Source organism: Nannospalax galili, unplaced genomic scaffold (genome assembly GCF_000622305.1).
Source record: "Nannospalax galili isolate Female #2095 unplaced genomic scaffold, S.galili_v1.0 scaffold891, whole genome shotgun sequence".
Taxonomy (NCBI): domain Eukaryota; kingdom Metazoa; phylum Chordata; class Mammalia; order Rodentia; family Spalacidae; genus Nannospalax; species Nannospalax galili.
In genome coordinates, this window is record NW_008330576.1 from 51,662 (window position 1) to 68,073 (window position 16,412).

The 16,412-nt window shown below is 38.7% G+C and overlaps 1 protein-coding gene across 2 annotated transcripts in view; it reads left to right on the forward strand.

Annotated features, from left to right (window-relative positions):
• Positions 1 to 16,412, forward strand: part of Ctdspl2 (CTD small phosphatase like 2) — a 62,893-nt gene that overhangs the window by 9,867 nt on the left and 36,614 nt on the right. For both annotated transcript variants that reach the window (XM_029554098.1, XM_008849133.1), the window contains exon 2: positions 10,627 to 10,836. In XM_029554098.1, the coding sequence (XP_029409958.1) occupies positions 10,651 to 10,836 (186 nt within the window). In that variant the 5' untranslated portion in view covers positions 10,627 to 10,650. The remainder of the gene's footprint in view (positions 1 to 10,626; positions 10,837 to 16,412) is intronic.

The window sequence follows — 16,412 nt, forward strand, 5'->3', positions numbered from 1 at the left end:
GATACTTGGGCTGTGTTTTAAACAGTGAGGATAACAATTAGTTGAAATAATGTTTGAGGTAAAGAGGAGAGTAGAAACATGTATAGAGCCCAGTGTGGGCAGGAACTATTATTACAGTACAAAGAATGAGGCAGCAAATAGCAGTGAAGGAAAGATTGTGCATCTGTGTCTCTTGCTGAGGAGGTGGAGACAGGTGGATTGCCGGAGCTTGCTTGTCAGTCTCCATAACTAATTGTGAGTTCCCCAGATTCAGTGAAAGATCCTGTTTCAAAAAATGAGGTGAAGCGTGGTTGAGGAAGACACCTGACATCTGCTTCTTTCCTCCACACAGGCACATTTGCAAACATGAGCATGTACATATCTACACATACACAGACTGTAGAGTAGATATTATAGAGTGATATATGTGCCATGAAGTTTAGTCTTTATTGGAAAGCAACTGATGGGAAACCTGGTAAGAGAAATAGGCAGATTTGTGTAGTTTAGAGGATCAATTTAAAGGGAAAAAGACTGAAAAATTAATTTTAGAGTTAAAATGGTCAAAATTTGATAATTGACTCTAGGGGGTAATAAGGGGAGGTGTGATAACTAGGTTGTGGCTGTCTTCCAGGTTTCTGCATTGGTTGCTATGTAGATGAAGACTATAGTAAAAAAAAAAAAAAACAAAAAAAAACAACAGGAAGAGAACATTGTAGGATGGGATGAGTGAGAAAAGTGAATTCAGTCTGGAGTAAGTTGAATCTGAGGTACCAAACCTGAAGGTTAGATTGGAGTCAGAAATTTTCAGGTCAGAGAACAATTTTCTTCTGGATACTCGCCCTCCACGAGGGTCCTGGGACTCAAACTTGGTACCTTTATCTGCTAAGCCTTCTCTCCAGCCCCCAAGAAAGTTTAACACACATATATAATCTGCCATGGCAATCCTGTTTTGTGTTAGGATTTAACATATCTTCTGTCTATTACTATATAATTTTTTTCTCTTACCCATAGAAAATAGGAAAGACTGGGAAATGATCATGTTTAGGGAGTAAATCTATTATTGAATGAAAACGATAAAATTTAAGTAGACTGCATCACAAAGCAAGCCTACAGATGAGAACAACCACTTTCCAAGTCTGAGAACTCGAGACATAAAAATAATGTAAAACTAAGTTTTTCAACATTCAAGCCAGATGCCGTTTAGGATTGTAAGAGGCTGGCTCCCCAGCAGTTTAAAACTGCAATAAAGTTTGTTTTGTGGTTACTTGCTGCTCAGGTAAAAGGATTAAAGGGGAGGGATGATAGTGCTGGAGAAAGAATGTCTTCCAAATGTTCACTATAAACTGCCACTTTGGTTCTATTAGTTTCTCTGACTACACTGGCGCTACCAGTAAAATAAATGTAAATAAAATTTTGAATTTAAAAAAATACCTGTTTCTTGGGCCAGAGAGATGGCTCAACAACTAGAGGCATTTGTTTGAAGGCCTGCTGAGTTTATCCTCAGATCCCACAAGGTGGCAGGAAAGAACCAATTCCAGAGATGCATTCAGTGCACATACATACATAAAACTTTAAGAGAACTATTTTGAAAAAAAAAAATCTGTCTGCTTCTGCCTCTTCAATGCTGGGATTAAAGGTGTGTGCCACTGTACCCCGCTGACTAGAGGCTCTATTAGGTTGGGCTACTCAGCCTTAGGAACCCTCAGCTTCCTCACCCTGGGGATTTTGTGCATGCTCCCACACCATGATTTTTATATGGATAGTGGGAACCCAACTCAGGTCTTTATGCTTACATAGCAAGCACTTTACTGTTTGCTGGATCTCCCCAGCTGCATGTTCGCCATTTTTGCATGTCTTCCAATATTTAATTTTTTTTTTTTTTACATTTTAATTTATTTTGTGTGTTTATATGTGTGTGGGTATGTGCTTGTGGAGGTCAAAGGACAACTTGTGGGAGTTGGTTCTCTCTTTCTACCATGTGGGTTCCAGGGATAGAACTCAGGTCTTCAGGCTTGGTGATGGCAAGTGCCTTTACCTACTTAGCTATCTTGCTGGCTTTATTTAATTAAAAAAAAAATTGTGTGTACGGGCGTGTGTGTGTCTATGATGAGGGGCACAGTGCATGCCCAGTGTGCCTGTGAAGACCATGGGACAATTTTGAGGAGTCAGGTCTCTCTCCTTATGTGGGTTCTGGGGATAAAATTCTGGTTGCCAGACTTGTGTGGCAAGTGTCTGCCCACTGAACCATCTTGCTAGCCCTTGCAGTATTTTACTGAATACTGAACATTGTGGATAGGACAGTGCATAGTGATAGAGTATTTATACTTGGAAAATTGGATTCCTAGACTTGTTAAGTGAAGGGGTTAACCTAGTCAAGAGTAGTTGGAAAGGATTCCTTAGTACATCATTGGCTTCAGGTGGTACTTAGGAACATCTTTCACCCTTCCCTCAACCTTCATGATGACCTTACTTGTGCCTTTGGGATTTAACTGGACTTGCTGCCTCTCCAGTGCCTTGACATTTTTGTGCCTTAGAGGAGGGGATCTGGTTTGGACTCTTATTTTCCCATAGTAAAGGTTGCTTCCATATCACAGACCTATACTGAAACCCTGTGTTCCTCCAATGTGAGCATTTTGGTTGAGGTCTAGCTAAGATGTTGCAAATGGGTTTAAATTCTCATTGTGTCTATATGGGATACTATACTTGTGTTAGTCCATAGTTCATCTTTGCAATATTAACAATTTCAGAGTAATCCTTTTCATGTGCTTTTTTTGGCAAAATTGTTTCTCTATTTGTTCTACCATAGAAGAGTCCATGATTGTATCCTGTCTCTCCTAGGAAAGGCTTGTCTTTTCTTGGATTTTAGATTGCTTAGTTAACCCAACTCCTTAGTTCTCTGTTGAGTTCAAGAAAGATTTAATTTTAATTCTGCAGGTGTTTTTTGCCTTCAGGTTTTTTTTTTTTTTTTCATGTGTTCTGTTCAAGAAATATTTAATTTTAATTTTGCGGGTGTTTTTTGCCTTCAGGTTTTTTTTTTTTTTTTAACTGATTTAGACCAAAGGAAAGGGTTCAGATTGGCTAGATTGATAGTGAACAAAGAAAATAATGCTTCATTTGGTCCTGGATTATGTTTTCTTAAGAACTTAAAACAGTATTCTAGCCAGCTTCTCTATAATTTTTTATCTCTCAGTACTAAGGGGTGAGCCCCAGACCTCTTTTAACACCAGCTACAATCTCCGGACTTTTAATTTTAGTTAATTTATTTTAAGACAGGGTCTCACTATATAGTGTTAGTTTGCCTAGGACTCCCTTTGTAGACCAGGCTGGACACTTCTGGTGAGATTGCTTACCTCTGCCTCTGTGTTGGGATTAAAGGAATGTGCCACCACACCCAGCACTTGCTGGGGGTTTTTTGTTTTGTTTTGTTTTTTAAGTAAATGCTGCTCTGCATGGTGGCTCATAGGTAATTTCAGTACTTGGAAAGCCTAGGTAGGAGAGTGCCTTGAGTTCCAGGTCAGCCTGGGCTATAGTGTAACAGCTTGTCACAAAACAAAGCAGGAAGTAAATGTTAAGAAGGTGGGGTAGGAAGGCTACTTGGTTTCTTTTTATTTTGTTTCTTTTATATACTACCTTTGTTAGTAGTAGCTTGTTTTTAATAAAAAGATACTTCCTTTTTCCACTTCAGATTTTTTTCACTGTACTGGAAAGCTTTCTTTACACTACCAGTGGCTTGCAAAAATAAATTAGATAAAAATACTTTAAAATTTTTTTAAAATGTGAAATGCATATAACACAAAATTTGTCATTTTCAACCTTTCATTTTGTTTTAACAGGGTCTCACTATAGCTCAGGCTGGCTTTGGAACTCATTGTATAGCTCAGACTGGCTTTCAGTTCTCCTACCTCAACGTCCCAAGTGCTAGGATTACAGGCAGGAGCTACCAGCCCTAATTCCATTTTAATCATTTTTATTTATTTTTTAATGATTTTTGCTTTTATTTTTTAATATTTTACTATTTTACGTATGTGAGTATATTGCCTGCATGTACGTAAGGGTACCTGTGTTATGCAATGCTGTGGAGGTCAGAAGAGGGCATTGGATCCCCTGGAACTGGAGTTACAAACAGTTGTTAGTTGCCATGTGAGTGCTGAGACACAAACCTGGGTCCTCTGGAAGAGCAGCAAGTGCTCTTAGCCATTAGAGCACTTAGCCATTTCGCCAGCCCTGATTTTAGCCATTTTTAGATACCTAGTTCAATAACATTACTATTACTGTCATCTTTCTTCCATCTCCAGAACTAAATCTTTTCAAAATGAAACTCCATATTCATTAAATTGTCCTTACAATTCATCTATATTGTATTATGCCAGCATTTTCTTTCTTTCTAAGGCTGATTACTTTATCTGTATGTATGTGTCATTTTTTAGGGGGGGGGGTCTTTTTGAGGCAGGGTCTCCCTGTAGCCCCAGCTGTCCTGGAGCTCACTATGTAGACCAGGCTGTCCTTGAACTCACAGAGATCCGCCTGCCTCTGCCTCCTAAGTGTTGGGATTAAAGGAGTGTGCCACCATGCCCGGCTGTATGTGTCATAGACACATCTTCCTTATTGTTGTGAATAATGTTGCTGTGAATATGTGCATATTGTTTCAGTTTCTGCTTTGAATGCTATTAGGGTGTGCATCTAGAAGTAGAATCATGTGCTAATTCTGTATATAATTTTTGGAAAAATTACCATGCCATTTTCCAGAGCAGTTTACACTTTTAAGTTCTCATCATCAGTAATACACAAGGGTTCCAAATGTCTTTTTAAACCCCTTGACATTTGTTTTTGATGTCAGTTTTTGTTTCTGTTCTTTATATATTCTGAATATCAGTTCCTTGAGATTATACATATTTTCTTCCGTTAAAAATTTTATTTTTATGCACGTGTGGTGGTCAGAGGACAACTTTGGGAATCTTTTCTTTCCTTCAACCATGTCCTAGACATTGAACTTGGGCGGTAAGGGTCTTCACCCACTGAGCCACCTCAGAAGTCCTAGATTCTGAGCTTTTTTTGTTCTATTAGCCTTTAACTATGACTTATAAGTACCATTCATTTGCAACATTGTTTCTATAAGAAGTTTAATTTTGAATTCCCTCTAGCCAGTTTGTAAACAGTTTTCAAAATGAATCAATGTTTTGCATAGCCAGAGTTCAGCAGAAAAATCACCAAAACAAATTGTTATTTTGTTTTTTTTTTTTTGAGATATGATCTCACTATGCAGCCCTGGCTGGCCTGGAACTCATGCAGAACAAGCGACCTTCTCGAATTCATAAATCTACCTGCCACTGCCTCCCAAGTGCTGGGATTAAAGGGGTGTGCCACTACGCCCTGCTCCTTTGGTAACATTAAAAAAATGTTTTCATTGATTGGAGAATTTCAGACCCCATCCTTTCTCCACTTCTATCTACCTCCCCTGCCCCCCCCCCATTTCATGTCCTTTATTATTATTTATCCTTAAAATTTTCAATTTTGGTAAATAAAACTTGGTGGTAAATAAAACCATTTTATAATGTAGATTATGATTTATTTTTAATTATCTGAGACTTATTAACACATTTCTAGCTTCAGATTGTCTTTTGCAAATGGAAATAATGTATAGTTTGGGAGGGCATTTAAGATAGCACCTTCATTACTTTACCCTTCTCCATGAGATAAGTTTAGTTAGCAGGTACTGTATTGTGGTTCTTCTCCCATCAACACATAGGGAGCAACTGTTCTAGAAAACCATTACTGGGCTAGGGAGATGGCTCAGTAAGGACCTGAGTCCTTCAGCCCTAGAATCTGTGTTAAATAAAACAGGCTGGGCATGGATTCATTCAGCACTTGTGGTCACATCATTGGAGAAGCAGAGATAAGGGGTTATATATCCCTGTGCTGGCTGGTCAGCCAGGCTAGCTTGATTGGGTAAGCTTTGGTCTAGTGAGAGACCCTGTATTGAGGAAAGTGGACGATCTTCCTGAGAATGACCTCATACACATGTGATGCTCCCCCCTCCTCCCATATTGAGGAAAGAGCTATTGCAGTATGTTTTATCCACTGTTTTGGTGGCAAATGGTTGGATTGTGTTTCAGTATTCAGGTGAGTGTAGACTTTTAGGATTTTAACAATTTGTAAGAAATGCCACGATATTTAGTAGTATTTGAGAAATTTAGCAAAATATTTGAAATTCTGATATCATACCAGTATGACATTTTTTGGAAATGCAGATTAGTTAAATTTTTTTGGTTAGAACTCACCCACCCTCCATTTTTGAGACAAGATCCCTTATAGCTCACGCAGGCTTTCACCTTCATATATAGGCTTGCAGACCCTGAACTTCTGATGTTCTGCTTCCACTTTCCCAAGTGCTGGGATTACAGGTGTTTGCTCTCACAGCCTTTTAAATATTTATGTTATAGAGTAGTGAGCTGCATGTGTCCTTAGCCATTCAAGCCTCTCTAGTTTACCTTTCATCAAGAATGCTATCTAAGATATTTTTACTTTGGTTGGGAGGAGGTTGAATTAAGGTCCTTTTCACCTTTAGTATTTTCATATTTTAGAAAAAAATGGTAATCCATAGAAATTTTTAAAAAATGAAAATTAGAATTATAAATATAATTGGAATGTTACTTCAGTTATATATATTATATATTAAACAATGGATTTTGTTATGACATTTTCTTTTTTCTTTTCTTTCTTTCTTTCTTTCTTATTTGGTCTTTTGAGACAGGATCTCCACCTGGCCTGGAACTATGTAGATCAGGCTGGCCTTGAACTTAAAGATATCCACTTGCCTCTGCCTCTGGAGTGCTGTGATTAAAGGTGTGTGCCAGCACACCCAGCCCATAAATTATAACTTAAAATGATCTTTAATTTCAGTTAGTAAACTTTAAAAATGAAATAACATCTGATGTGTAAGATTTTTAATCAGGTAGGCATTTAAAAAAATATACTGCCCCCCCCTCATGGTTAGTAAGGTCTCACTATAGTTAAAACTGGCCTTGAACTCTTGGGCTCTAGCAATCCTGTCTGAGCTGTCCAAATAAGAGAACACATGAAAGAGCACCAGCCAAGACAGTGCAGCCCTGTAATTCCTGCCAGCATTCAGGAGGTTGAGGCAGGGAGGATTTGGATTTTGAGGCCAATCTAATGAAAACATAATGAAACATAATGAAACTTGCCTCAAAAAAGGTGGGGGTGAGGAAGCAGGTGATATAAGTAGTATTAACTCATATTTAGTGGGAGAGAGGGAAGACAGGGTCCAACCTTGTGGCCCAAGCTGGCATGTGTTCCACCATGCCCAAGTTGTTTTTCCAATATTAAAACAGTTTATGGCTTTTAAAAAATATTTTATTATTTTTATATGTATGCGTGTATTGCCTGCATGTAGGTAAGTGCACCCCTGTCGTGCAATGCCTGTGGAGGACAGAAGAGGCTATTGGATCCCCTGGAACTGGACAGTTGTTAGCTGCCATGTGGGTGCTGGGATTTGAACCCGGGTCTTTTGCAGGAGCATTCAGTGTTCTTAACTTCTGATCCATCTCTCCAGCCCCAAAACAGTTTATGTTTTATAATCAGAAAAAAGGTTTGATATATTCCCCTGAAGTAATAAGAAAGTTTCAAAATCTTTAGGATAAAGAATGAACTTTTTGTCTGTGCAGATTAGTTAAGTATAGCTCTCACTGTTATTTTAAGACTTACCCACCATTAATAAATGATCTTCACTGTGTTTGCCTTTCCTTTATATATACTTTATTGTTGCTATGATATCATCCACAGATTTTGAATGATATATTATAGCCACTCTGGATTCAGAATTTACACTGTCATAGGTGGCTGTTTGTAGCCTACATGTGCAAAAATAATCTGTGGAATCTGTCCTTATATGTAATATGTAATCACCAATGTTTCTGTTTAATTTGGGGTGGTTTTAAACGCATCTTTTTCTTTGTTTTTTTTGGTCTTTTTGAGACAGGGTCTCCCTGTAGCCCCAGCTGGCCTCCGAACTCACAGAGATCTGCTTGCCTCTGCCTTCCAAGTGCTGGGATCAAGCCACCACGCCCAGCTTAAACACATTTTATTGGCTGTTTAAATGCCTTGGTAAAAGTGTTTGTTTCCAAGCCTGAAAAACTGAGTTCAATCCCCAGGAACCATATGGTAGAAGAGAAAACCAACTCCAAGTTGTTCCCTGACCTCCATATATATACTGTGGCACACTCATACCCATATACATACACACCCAACAGATAAATAAATGTAACCTCAAAAAAAATCTTGCTTTCATTTTTAAGCCTGGATTAGTAGAATACTCTTATTTGCATAGCCTAGTGGTTGCCTAATGATTAGATATTGTACTCATATGTATATATATTAAAATATTTTATTATTTTTATTTTATGTGTATGAGTATATTGCCTGTATGTATATTAGTGTACCCATGTCGTGCATTGCTACGGAGGTCAGAAGAGGGCTTTTGATTCCCCTGGAACTGGAGTTAAGGACAGTTCGTACCTGCCATGTGGGTGCTGAGAATTGAACCTGGGTCCTCTGCGAGAGCAGTCAATGCTCTTAACCACTGAGCCGTCTCTCCAGCCTCTCATATATGTATATTTTTAAGAGGGTTTTTTTTTTTTAAATGTGTATGAGTGTTTTGCCTGCATGTATGTAGTGCACCATGTGTGTACTTAATTCCCACACAGGCCATCAGGTCCCCCAAACCTGGAGTTAAGGACAGGTGTTAGCACCGCCATGTGGTGCTGGGAACTGCACTTGGGTCTTCTGGAAGAACAGCCAGTTCTCTTTAACTTCTGAGCCATCTTTCCAGCCTCTCATAAATATTTTTATTAGGTACCCCAGGCTGGCTTGGAACTTACTATGTAGGCCAGGATAATGATAGCCGTGAACTTGGGACCCTTTTTAACCTCCCATATGCTGAGGTAGTTGGCGTATGCTACCTCACCTGGACTTAGTTCAATATTTTATTTTCTTGTTTTTTTATTTTTCTTTTTAAATGCATTACACATTATATATAATACAGTCTATACAAGTAAAACAAAAGATTGAGTAGCTTATTTATGAAGTATGATTAAAATTCAAGTCTCTTAATTCTTTTTTAAAATTATTTTTATTTTATGTGTATGCATGTATTGCATGCATGTAGTATACCCATGTAGTGCAGTGCCCAAGAAGGACAGAAGAGGCTGTCAAATCTCCTGAAACTGGAGTTATGGACAGTTGTTGGCTGCCATGTGGATGTTGGGATTTGAGCATGGGTCTTCTGCAAGAACAGCCAGTGTTCTTAACCACTGAGCTATCTCTCCAGCCCTGTAGTCTCTTAATTCTTAGTTTACTAGACTTTGCATTTACTTTTCTCTTCTATGAAATGACAGTTCAAGTAGTTAACTAAAATGTGAGAGTTTGAGTAGATAGCCTCATATTTGCTTTAAACAAATTTTATTGAATTTTATTTTTTTAGTTTGTGTGTATATATTTGTGGGGGGGTGTTGTTGGGTGGGTATGTTGCTGTGGAAGAAACCCAGGACCTCATGTTTGCTAGGTACATGTTTTAACACTGATCATACCTCAGCCTGTGAATCCATTTTTACAGCATCATTATATGTGATAAGATTGGACTATTTCAGAATGATCCAACTACTCTTGTTACTCTTACTTGAGTATTGATTTTTAATTTTTTTAAAGATTTATTTATTTATATTGTATGTATGAGTGTTTTTGTCTGTATGTATATAAGTGCACCATATGCAAGCAGTACCCATGGAGGCCAGAGAAGGGCATCAGATCTCCTGGAACTGGCATTTCTGAGGATTGTTAGCTGCTACCATGTGAGTGCTGGGGAAGGAATCCAGGTCTTTTGTATGAGTGGCGACTGCCCTTAACAGCTTAGCCATCTCTCCAGTCCCTGATTATTTCTTTTTAGAACTGAGTTCAAGAAATTCATTTATCAAGATGGGTGTGGTGGTACATGCCTTTAGTTCTAGCACTCAGGAGATAGAAGCAGGCTGATCTCTGTGAGATCTAGGCCAGCCTAGTCTACATAGTGAGTTCCAGGCCAGCTGGGGCTACAGGGAGACCCTGACTCAAAAAAACTTAACAAACAAAACAAAACATCAAAAGATGGGTTTTCCCCCCCATAACCCTTCCCTATCATTTACTATTGTGTCTGTGCTGACTGGCCTGCTGTCTCAGGTGTGCTTCAATGCTCCCTAAATATCTGTATACTAAACAAATTATTAAGATAATTTTGGCATAGGTAGAGGCATAATGTTGGAGAAGGAACATGCATTCTGGTGTTGCCTTGTTTTATAGTAAAGGGTGTAATAGTTCAGATGTTGGGTTACTTGGTATAACATACAAGGTACAGAGCATAGTACCTTTACATAATATTTCTTATTCAGTCCTCAGATACTTGGGCTTTCACTTGGGAGGCAGAGGCAGGCGGATCTCTGTGAGTTCAAGGCCAGCCTGGTCTACATAGTGAGTCTACAGGGAGACCCTGTCTCAAAAAGACCAAAAAAAAAAAAAAAAAAAAAAAAAAAAAGAAAGAAAAGATTTTTATTATGTAAATTACTGGACATACTTGGATACATTCCATTATTTTTCTTACAGGTTTACATGTGGCACCCATAAAAGATGAAGCTGAGAACACGAAAAGCTTCTCAGCAGTCCAATCCAGTCCAAACCCAGCGCACTGCCAGAGCAAAAAGGAAGTATTCAGAGGTTGATGATAGCCTGCCTTCTGGAGGAGAAAAACCATCAAAGAATGAAACCGGCTTATTGTCTTCAATTAAAAAGTTCATTAAAGGAAGCACACCCAAGGTTAGATTTTTACCTCACACCTATGTAAAAATGCATGGTGTTCAGGTTGTCTTTTATAGGACTGTGCAGAAGAGAAATTGATATTGATCGAGTCCATTTTAAGGGGATGCCTGCATTTTGTTATTTTACTTTCATGAGTATTACATGTAAAATATTTAGGAAAAGTTGAGGACAGACTATTCCACCAAACGATTTAGCTTTTTGTTTTTGTTGCTTTTTTGTTTTGAGACAGGATGTTGCTGTGTAGCCCTATCTGGCCTGTATTCACTATGTAGCCCAGGTAGGCTTTGAACTTAGAGCAGTCCTCCTGCCTCTGCCTCCCGAGTGTTAGGGTTATAGGTGTGTCACTGCACATCTGCCTCCTGAGTGTTAGGGTTATAGGTGTATCACTGCACATCTGCCTCCTGAGTGTTAGGTTATAGGTGTGTCACTGCACATCTGCCTCCTGAGTGTTAGGGTTATAGGTGTGTCACTGCACCATCAGCCTTCTGTTTTGTTTTTCTTTTCAGCATAGCATTAAGGAAGGGAAGTAAAAAAAAAAACCAAAAAACTTTTCTTCATTCTTCTAAGCTATTAAAGAAAACAAATTTAGCTAAGCTTGGTGGTGGCTCATGCCGTTAGTCCCAGCACTTGGGAGGCAGAGGCAGGCAGATCCCTATGCATTCAAGACCAGCCTGGTCTACATAGTGAGTTCAAGGCCAGCTGGGGCTACTGGGAGACCCTGTCTCAAAAAGACAAAACAAATCTATTTATTACATTGCAAAGAGAGCAGTGGGCATTGTAGGAGCAGAAGAACCACCTGCACCTGAAACAAAATCATGAAAAGAAAGGATGAATACTGACCAGGAACTGGCTACTTGCCCCATATTGATACTTTGGATCAATTTAATTAAGTGGCTTAAGACTAGCCAGTTACTCCTCTAAGCCTCAGGAAGATGGTAAAATACTAACTGTTCTGTCTCAGAGTTATCTTCAGATTAGATGGTATAAAGTAGAAAAGCAGTATCAGAAACTTCAATCTACTTTGTAAATGTGCACTGTTATTTGTGATGTGGATTTTCTTATGACTATGATTTGATTTTATGTTGTTTCTTGGAACAAGCATTTGATAAATTTTTATTATAATGTAACTTTATTTGACAAATAACATTCTTTTTCTTGGCTTATTCATAATGGTAGATTTTGTTAAACTTAACAAGTCCTTTAACTTAATTGCCTTTTTAAAGCCCCTGTCTTCAGTTACAGTCACATTTAAGATACTTATGGTTTCAACATATTAGTGTTCCTTCTACTCCATTTTAATCCGTAATTAAATAAATTAAATCTTTGGTCTCTTTCAAATTCAAACATTTGGCTCAAAGACTTAGTAGCACTTCTGACTTTAGGATTGTGAAACTTTTAGCAAGGACTCCTAGGAGTTGTTCACATGCAATCTTGCTTTTACACAATGAGATTGCTAATATATATTTGAAGTGAAAGATTTATAATTTTCATATAGTTACAGTTCTAATAGAATTGTGAAATATTCTTACTTCATACTATGTATTTATAGATCTCTTAACTATGACCCATAGAAAGAAATACATAATATTTTATGTTACATTCTATATAGGAGACAAGACTCACTATATGTGCATATATGTACACACACATTTTGTGTGTATAAGTGTACTTGGGTTTGAATCCAGGGCCTCAGACATTCAAGGCAACCACTTTACCACTGAGTTATAGCCTCAGCTACCCCTTCCCTTGTTTTTGTTTTTGTTTGTTTGTTTGAGACAGGGTCTTACTCTGTAGTCTAGGCTAGGTGGAAGACACAGCAATCCTGCCTCAATCTCTAGAGTGCTGGGAATATAAAGAGCTATCCCATTTAGCCTTTAACTTGAAGTATTATAATAAACTCTGATTTTTCTTTTCTGTTCTATCATTTCTTTTTCTATTTTTGAGGTAGGGTCTCACTATGTGCACTATCAGTGTTTTAAAAGTTATGTAAAACTTTATATTAATTTAATGATCTTCTGATGGGTTAATGTCCCTTAATTTGAAAAACATCATATTAAAATATTTTATTCTCTTTTTTTTTTTTTGGTGGTCTTTTTTTGAGTCAGAGTCTCCCAGTAGCCCCAGCTGGCCTGGAACTCACTATGTAGACCAGGCTGACCTCAAACAGAGATCCACCTGCCTCTGCCTCCTGAGTGTAGGGATTAAAGGCGTGCGCCACCATGCCTGACACTCTTTTTCACTTTTTGAGGCAGTGTCTCACTCTAGCCTGGGTTGACGTAGAAATCACTCTTAGTCCAGGCTGGCTTTGAACTCACAGTGATCCTTCTATCAGTCTCCCAAGTATTGGGATTATAGACATGAGCCACCACACCCAGTATGTTCTCTCACCTTCATAGTATGAAACCCCCAGTAATACAAACACACACAAACACACACAAACACACACACACACACACACACACACATGTTTTTTTCCTGTCTTCATGAGATCAGTGTCTTACTCAATGAGCATGCACTGTTTTTCAACTTAAATATTTTTCCTGGTAGTTTTCTAGCCTGTGTTCTACAGCCCTGCTTTTGTTTTAATTTTCTTCTTTAAGGAATATTTTCTGTCTGGTATATATTATTCTTTGTGTTTCTAATATTTGTTATGTTTTCTTGACTCTTGATTACTTTTTCTTTTTCCATTTCTTTAAAAAATATTCCACTTTCCAGTTCTCTTTCCCTCTCTCCTTCTCTCCCTTGCTCCTGCCCCCATCCCCTTTCTCCTGCCAAAAAACACGCCCTCTCCCTCTTGGTCCCCCCCACCCCCTTTCTTTGTCTGTTTGAGACAGGGTATCCCTGTAACAGCCCCAGCTGGCCTGAACTCACTATGTAGACCAGGCTAGCCTTGATCCACCTGCCTCTCTCCCCAGTTCTGGGATTAAAGGTTTGTGCCACTTTGCTCAGCTTCCAGTTCTTTTCCCTAAAGGTGTAATTTCTTCTGTTAGTCACTCTGGTGTCCCTTCTAATTTAGTCTGCATTTTTGCCCTGATACTTTTTTCTGCTTTTATTTATTCTTTTGCCAGTACTGCCTCTTCAATTTTGAGTTTTTCTAGCTGATATGTACATCATATTTTTTGTTATTCTGTTTTGATTTGGAAATAGTTTTATTATGCAGCTTAGGTTGCTCTTAATTAAGCAATTCTCCTGCCTTAGCCTTTTAAGGGCTATCTGGATTGGAAGTTAGTACCAAATGCCTGGCTTTCAGGCCATTCTTCTTAGTGTCTTCTGTCTTGCTTTGAAGTTATAATTTCTACCTGTGTTCTAATATGTTTTTCTCACATGCTTTCTTTATCCTCTATGTGTGTTTTGTTATGATTTGGCATTATACTTTTGGTTGCTCATTTTAATGGAAAATTATTGTCCCCTTAGGCCTTGTTTCTGTTTCATTATTTTTATTCTTTCATTATGCCCTGAAGTAATACTCCAGCTACTTTTAGCTGCTTGGTAGGTATTGGTGTTGTCTCTGGAGGGCTCAGTCATTGCTTGGGTTAGTACTATGCTTACGAAATTACGGAAGTACTAAGCAGCCAGCCCCAGCTTACCCCTCTGGATCCGCTTACCCCTGTTGGATCCCCTGGAGCTGGAGTTATGGACAGTTGTTAGCTGCTGTGCGGGTGCTGGGGCTGGGACCCAGGTCCTCTAGGAGAGCCATCTTTCTAGCCCCAGTAATATATCTTAATATATCTTTTCTTTTTCCTTAATGTACAACTCCTTTAAAATAATGTTTATGTATGTATGTGTATATACGTGTGTATGTATGTATGCATGCATATGTATTGCAGGATTATGCTCATGCCAGGGTGTGCATGTGGAAGTCAGAGGACAGCCTGTAGGAGTTACTTCTCTCTTCCACCATGTGTGTTTCAGGGCTTGAACTTAGGTCATCAAGCTTAGCAGCAAGTGCCTTTACTCAGTGAGCCACCCCTCTGGCCTGTAATATATTTTTCTGTTTTGAGCCCAAAAGGAAATTATAATTATTGCCATTTATAGTACCAGGTTTTATTTGAAAAATAATGCAACAAGGCTGGAAAGACAGTTCAACAGTTAACATTTGGTGTTTTTGCGGGGACCCAGGTTTAGATCCCAGTACCTTTGTGGTGGCTCACATCTGTCTGTAACTCCAGTTCCAGGGGATCAGATGCCCTCCTGGCTTCCATGGGCACTAGGCTTGCATGTGGTGCACATACATACATGGAAACAAGCATTCATACACATAAAATAAAAATTGGGGCTGGAGAGGTGGCTCACTGATTAAGAGCACTCACTATTCTTGCAGAGGACCCAGTTTCAGTTCTCAGCACCCACATGGCAACTCACAGCTGCCTGTAACTCCAGTTACAGTGGATCTGATGACCTCTTCTGGCCTCCATGGGCTTCTGTACACAAATAGTGCACATAAATGTAGGCAGGCACACACACACACATAAATAATTTTAAAAGTACAACAGTAACAGAACTGGAGAAGTAGCTCAGTAGTTATAAGCACTGACTATTCCTGCAAAAGACCTAGGTTGGAATCCTAGCACCCACATGGTGGCTAAGAACCATCTGTAACTCCAGTTCCAGGGGATATGACACCCCCTTCTGTCCTCTGGCACTGCATGACATGGGTGCACTTACATACATGCAGGCAATACATGTATACACGTAAAATATCTTTTTAAAAAGTACAACTGTACTTAAAGGTGGTTGCACGCCTTTAATCCCAGCACTGGGGAGGCAGAGGTGGGTGGATCTCTGTGAGTTTAAGGCCAGCCTTGTCTACATAGTGAGTTCCAGGCCAGTTGGGACTACAGGGAGACCCCGTCTCAGAAACACCAAAAAAAAAAAAGGTGGGGGGTACAACTGTAAGCAGCCTTTAGGAAATTCTTAGTGTGTGTGTGTGTATTGTTGTTACTATATTTATTTTTGCTCCTAGTAATTAATATATTTTAGAAGTACCCCAAACAGAGACCAACGAGAAGGGTTTGTGCAGTAATAACTGAAATTTTACAAATGAGAAAAATGGATATATGAGTGGAGAAAAATAAATCAGACTAATGCTTGGAAGTATATTTTAGTCAGTCATACTTCAATAGTATAAACTGGTCATGTGGATTTACCCCAAGTGAAATAGCAAATACAGTGCTGGGTATTAGTTTGGGCAGTGGGGGTATGGCAGGCTCTGTTTGGTTTTGGTAATCTGTAAGTACCAGCATATTCAGTGGGGCTTCCATTCCTATCCTGAGTGCTCAAGGAAATGATCTTTGTTCTTAGGAACAGTTCTAAAAATAAAGTTGGCTGAAAATTCAGAGCACATGTACAATTCATTATTTCAGGAACATTGAACTTTTAGAGGCCCTGAGGAAATCTGGATCTTGGAGGTGCTGTCATTATGATTGTGGTGTAATTGCACTGATAACTATGAGAACTCCATCAAAATTACCTTTTTCTTTTAAACCACTTTTTGATTTTGTTTCTTCAGGATATGAAAAGCAGTACAGTATATATTACATAGTTCATCTAAAAATGTCACCTATAAGACAATG